A 6,554-nucleotide genomic window follows, 5' to 3' on the forward strand; every position below is an offset into this window, starting at 1 on the left:
GGCCGGCCGCACCCATCAGACGCACTCCCGCGCCTGCGGTTTCACGGACGGCCATCGTGAAATGCGCCAGGAAGTGTACTTGAGCGTCTCCCACGTTCTCCTTGACCGGCTCATGACCACGGGTGCGTCTGGTGGTCTTCGCTCCTCTTTTGTGCCACCCTCAGATGTCCTTAGAGAGTCGCACATGAGCCTGGTGGCGCAGGCCTGTAATCCCAGCCCTCGGGAGGCTGAGACGGGGGTCGCTGTAGGAGCCAGCCTACGAGATTGAACCTGACCAAGAGGCGGTGAGAATGAAAAATCAAGAGACACAGAATCAGGTTAAATGCTGGGAGGCCTGAGGCTCTTCCTTTAACATAGAACCCCAAGTGCCTGGCACCGTGGCTTTATGCACTCAGACACGGGCACAAACAGAGGTCCACAGGACTCATCTGTCTCCCTACTGCCACGGTACTTGCCCAGATAAACAACAGGCTCTCAGGTGTTTCTACTCTTAGCTGCAGCGTGTGTGCTTGCTTGCCCACTTCTCAGTGCTCACCAAGGAGGCCAGTTAGGCCCCATTCTTCCCACCTGGTCTCCCGCATATTGCCCCAATTGAGGCCAGGCTGGGCGTGGGACCCTCTCTGGATAAATAAACAGTCCCACTTGAAAACAACAGAAGGCATTGGGGGTTTGAGGACTGCAGTGCTTATCAGTTAAAACAGCTGTGCTTGGAAAACTGTGGTCTGTCTTGTTAGGGAAACAACCCCTAGTAACTGCAGGAACCTCATGCCCTTATCCCACCCATTAGCCTGAGCTAAAGAAAAACGGGTGCTCTGCCCAGTACTGCCGGTGGGGTCCAGCACAGCCACATATTTTCCTGCCCTTGGGGGCCAGGGAGCCCTGCACCCCTTTGAAGCAGTGTGATTAGAACCTCTCCAGGTAGCTGAGGGCTCCCCGAGGACCTCACAGTGAGGAGGTGGACAGTGACAGCACCACAAATGTGACATGCAGTGATTACAGCTGTGCTCCTCTAACAGACATTAGCCACACTCAGGATGACTCACACTGCTGCGAGTTACTGAACAGGTCATGGTAAGCAAGTCTATTGGCATCAATTCTGCAACAAATCTGTGTGTGCGCGCAGTTCGGAGAATGGAACCCGGAACCCAAGACCTCACGCACCCTAGGAAAGTGCTCTTTTTTACCACTAAGCTAACTCCTCAGCCCTAAACCCTCCTTTAAAAAGCTAGTGTTAAATGCAAGGCAAACATTCTATACACAGTATTTTCTGTTATAACTAAGCAAACTTTTAAATCTCTGTTTAAGCACCACTTCAGATGTAATGGTTTCTACTTTGCATCTTATTTGCAAAGCCTGTTCTACAATTGGAAAGGCTTAGGCCAGATAAATAAAAATGCAACCTAATTTTCAGACTGACAGATGAAGTCTGAGAATTTGTTTCCAGGGACCCTTACGGATATAGTTTGAAATGATTTCTCTAAAAGTAACATTCTAGCTACCAGAATGCACCCTGAGCTTGAGGTAAGGGGTCAGAGATAAGGAGCTGCAGGTGGCTTCTGGCACCCAGGAGCACATAGTGTTCAAACAGGACTTGAGCATGCTTCTTTCTTGTCCATCTGCAATTTTGCTTTCCACTATCTTTCAATACAAATTTTATTGGAATCTCGTTTTTTCAAACATTCAGAACACCAAGGGGCACTGAAGAAATGCAAGGTGCTTTGGGTGCTGTTCTAAAATCAAGGAAGGTAGGGCCTGAGAATCCTGTCACAGGAGAGTCTTGGCAAGAGGGATTGGGCTGCAGGGCCTCACCCTGTCCCTGGCAAGGGACAGGGGGAACACAGGGTGTTGTCATTTGCTGGACTGAGATGATGTGGTTTTATTTTTATTTTTTTGTTCTCTTTGAATTTAATGAGTTTGCCTTAAAAGTTTAGGTAGCCATTTTACATTAAGGAATAAAAATCTTTTTAAAACAACAATACAAAGAGTGAAAGAATTTTAGCCAAATTCACACTTCTTTTTGCTATGCTTTTAACAGTTCATCTCATCCCATTTTACTGCAATGTGCAAATGCATTTGCAGCACTCATTGCAATCATGAAACTAAAGTTAAAGAAATACATATACTGTTAACAGTGGCCCTCAGAGGAAACTGATTTCCTGCTATTAAAAACTCTACAGTATACAGAAGCACTAATAATGCTGTTAATTAACCACATTCTCTTAAGAATCATCACCAAAGTTTTCTGGAAATAAGTCCTCATAAGAATTAAATATTTAAAAGGTGAAATTGTCCTTATTTTAATTTTAGCAAGGTCTTATTTTTTAATTGCTAAGAAATATTTTAATAGTTTTAAAGCAAAGACTAAGAGTCTAGATAGCTAAAATTGTACTCCTGAGTTCAAGTTTACAGATGTCTTTTGTAAGTAGTGCTCAATAAAATATCCTCCCTCCCCAGCCTCCTGCTCCAAATCTTGTGTTATTTCTTACAAAACTTTGGTCAAGAGTAGAAATATATCCAGGCAGATGTATAGCCATACAATAGCAAAAATGATAAAGCCCAACTAATTGGGTTTTAAAAATAGAAGGCAATTAAAATGTACCGAGGATTTAGCTCAGCAGTTCTGTGGCCTGAGTTCAATCCCCGGTACTAAAAAAAAAAAAAAAAAAAAAAAGCTTTCATGGGGTAATATTGAAACAGTCACCAAGGTTAGGAAAATACTAATATCAAAGTACAAATGACTACAATGTTAAAATAGACAAAAACTACTATACAAGAGCCTCTTCTAGAATTAAAAATAACACAACACATGAGTCAGGATGAGTTTCCTGTTCTCATGAATTTTAGTCTTCATATTTATAAGGATGGTTATGTTGACATCCAGTAGAGTTTCTTAGGACATCTGAGGAAATATCATTCCAACTTTGTAGGGTGGGTCTTCTCCAAGGAACCTCTTGATCCTGGTCACATAGTGGTCACTGTACAATTCAAAGTAGTGCAACTGCCATGATGTGCTGGGGCATGAAGACGTATCCAGTGTACAGAGCCATGCCCACAACAGAAACCAACATGGAATTGAACACCGTCCACTCCCAGGGCTCCAGCATGTAGAGCGCCGTGACCAGCAGGTACTGGTAATAGAACCAGGACATCTGCTTCCAGGCCCACGCCAGCCCCATCCACACCATACCCCTCCTGCAATGAAGCCGCAGGTCTGATGGTGTGGTTTTAAATCAGAGGGAAGGGAGGTGGAGGAGAAGGATGGGCAAAGTCACATGGGCACCCAAAGGGGAAGAACACAAAACTCTCAGCTTTGGGCTCACTCTATGGGCAGTCACTTAATTTTTCCCCGTTGTGCAGAACGTTGGTGAATTATGGCTGTGTTCAGGGGACCCAGTGCTGATTCCCTGGAGCTTGCAGTGGGGCAGACCAGCTGTTGTGGTCATGTCCTGTCCCCCAAATCCAAGGGTACAGTGCTAGGAGGTGGGGTTTTAAGAGATGACTAGGTCACAGGGGCCACAGGATTAGTGCCTTATACGAGAGCCTTGCAGGGGCCTTTTGTGTGTTCTGCCACCAGCAGACCCATAGAAGAGGCCCTCCCCAGACATGGAGGGTGCTGGCCTTGCCCTCGGACTTCCAACCTGCGCGAATGTGAAAATAAAATTCTGTTGTGTGTAAATTATCCAGAATAAAGCATTTTGTTATAGCACCTTAAATGGACTATGACACCAGGTCTCCAAATTGAAGAGCTACACAGCCTCCCCCCCGCCACCACCCAGGAATATTTGTGGCTGCAGTCTGATCACGACACAGTGGCCAGGTCGCATGGCGGCTTTACAACCTGTTGATCACATCTGCTCAGAGGGCAGCTTGGAGCTGGGTGACATACCACAGACTGTGGGACAGTACATGGTCTGAAATCTCCACTGAGCTTCAAGAGCGGCCCCAGAAGCGGGTGGGCAGAATGGTGGCCGCACAGACCAGCACCCGGACCCCGGGCTTAACCTGAGTCATGCAGACTACACGAGGCACTGCAGGGACGAGGGTCTTACATATTAACTGATTCAACGTTTAGCCAGAGAGTGAGGTGTGAGGTGAGGGAGGCATTCACACGGCTCAGTACCAGCACAAGTGGAGTCGGGGCAGGCTGCTGTGGCCCTGAGCTCCAGGCCTCACATCACAGCCCCAGCCCTTGTCCAGAGTGGGGTGGCCATTTTCCAGGGCTGGGGCAGCCGTAGACCACAGCGCATGGCAGTAAATACACCCCGGGTGTGGTCCAGCCCAGTTGAAGAGCACTTAGCCTCTTCCTTTGGTGACCTGTCAAGAACCTCTGGGGAAGACCTTGCAGCAGGGGCCCCAGAGAAATCTTGTCAAAAGTGGAAGCCGGGGCCCCTTCCTAACACCATCGCAGAGACCACCCTGGCAACACCATGCTCCCACCTCCAGCTCTTGGGGGAAAGCTGAACCCCTCGGGCGTGTTTTTCCAACGTTAGATACATCACCTGGTGCTAACGAGCACAGCAGATTTTTCTATTGTGAAGGCGTGGGACATGTTCCTGTCCATGTCAGGAGGGCATGAGCCTCTGAACACAGGAAGCTGTTCAGCCCGGGCTGTGTTCGTCAGGTGGAAGACGTGACACTGCTCTGGATGACATCCTAGATGTCCCCAAAAACCTCGTGGGCTAATAGGTGGGGCTTTTAGGAGGTGACTGGATCATGGAGTATGACACTTGTCAGTTTATAGCTAAATGTGCTTTTGGAAGGTGGAGCTTGGCTGGAGATGGGCCACATAGTTTTGGCCTGAAAGGGGCTATCTCCCTCCCAACTCCCCCTTTATGCTGTCTACTTCCTGTCTGTCATGCCAGCAGCAGTCCTGCTGCACCATGCCCCTTTGCTGTGCCGTCCTGCCTTGGAGCCAGTGACTGTAGACTGCAACGTGAGCTAAAATAAACCCCACTTCCCTAAGTGGTGAGTGTTGGGTATTTTGTCTCAGGGAGGAGGAAAGTAACTAAGACAGACACTCAGCCAGAGGCTGTTCAGCCTGGGCTGACGGTGTCAGGAGGAAGATGAGACACTGGCTGCTCCTGTTGTTTCCTACAACAGGCAGATGTCTAAGCCAGCCCAACAGTGGGGCTCAGCAAAACAGCTGGAAGCTGGCCCACTCACACGCGGCTCCCAGGCATCTCCCACCCATCTATACACCAGAGGAGGCACATCTGGCTGTCATCACTTCAGAATCATTTCAGGTGCTATTGTGCCCCACAGTGGCTCCTGCTGAAAGTCTACTAGGTGGGAAGCTTCAGTTCCTCCTCCCAGACTTGGGGCAGGCTCCCCAGCTCACCCCAGCAGCCATACTGAAGGCCAAGAGGCAGTGTGGCTGCTTATCAGGGCCAGGTCTCAGAATACCTGTGCTGTTGTCCCCCAGAGACAGACAGAGACAGAGACACACCAAAGGCTCCCCTTCCCTCTCATCAGGTGGTCAATTCTCCAGGGTCCTGAGAAAATCCTGGGCCCAGGCCTTCATGGAGACACCCCAGTGGAGCCCATGGGTGCTGGCTGCCTCTCCTTCCCTGCCTGACCGTCTCTGGCCCCAGTGTCCAGGGAACAGAAACACTCCATGTGCAAAGTCCTGACTCAGGCTCTACTTCTGGAATGGGGCTGGGGGATACAGGCCAAGACAAACATCCTACAGGTTGGTTGATGCTCACATGGAATCCACACTGAACGTCTGCCTGCTGTTAATTAAATGCTTCCTGCGACAGGAACCTCATCCCTTCCTGCAGTGGGGCCAGGGACAGAGTCCAGGCTCTGGCATGGGGTCAATCATATTGTGCTGGGCTTTAATGAGATAATATTTGAAAAGTGCCTAGCGTTTAGGAAATGCTTAGTCAGTGGGACTTCCTGCTTCTTCCACAATTTCTGGCCATGCAGACTGGTTACGAGTGCTGCCCTGGGTGAGGTGCTGGGCAGGGCTGATTCCTCCATAGAGACACACAGAACTGTCCCATACCTCTCTTATAAGACCGAACTGTGAGTGTGTGTAGAACAGCATAATCCCAGCTTCCCGAGTCCCGGCTTCTTTCCTGGGATTCACCCACGAACCCGGGAGATCCCGTCACATCCTCAAACAACTGCCATGGCTCCCAGGAGCTCCCTGTGGAAGGGGCTCCTCTCCCAAAGCCACACTTCAGAGGTCACCCACAGCTCTCCAAGGTCATGACCCAAAGGGGATCAGGGCTGTCCACGACCAATGGCTGTGCTGGGAAATGGGAAGGGCTGGTGGGCTCTCGGGGCTGAGAGCAGTCACCTCCACAGCCATGGCCTGTGGTGTGGGGGTGTCCCAAGGGAAATGAGTACACTGTGGAAGAAGGCAGGACAGGGACATCTTGCTGGCCCTGCTCTCCTGAGGTGCCACCCTGAATTCTACCTTCATGGGTGGTCTGACCCACTGTGGCTGTGGGGCACCATACCCCTTGGCCAACCTCTAATCAGGTACACACCTTGCAGGGATCATTCCCCAGAACACAATGCAAAGTTCCTTCATAGCCACTGTAATT

General features: G+C 49.6%; 1 protein-coding gene across 1 annotated transcript; it reads right to left on the minus strand.

Annotated features, from left to right (window-relative positions):
• Window positions 1-2,890: 2,890 nt before the first annotated feature.
• On the minus strand, window positions 2,891-3,185 carry LOC104858462 (serine palmitoyltransferase small subunit A). Its single transcript, XM_010618702.2, is given in 2 exon segments — window positions 2,891-2,999; window positions 3,001-3,185. Coding segments are annotated over 2 exon segments (294 nt in total).
• Between the last annotated feature and the right edge of the window lie 3,369 nt (window positions 3,186-6,554).

The sequence above is a fragment of the Fukomys damarensis genome, unplaced genomic scaffold, assembly GCF_012274545.1.
Source record: "Fukomys damarensis isolate Sample0158 unplaced genomic scaffold, DMR_v1.0_HiC HiC_scaffold_23, whole genome shotgun sequence".
NCBI classification, from domain to species: Eukaryota; Metazoa; Chordata; class Mammalia; order Rodentia; family Bathyergidae; genus Fukomys; species Fukomys damarensis.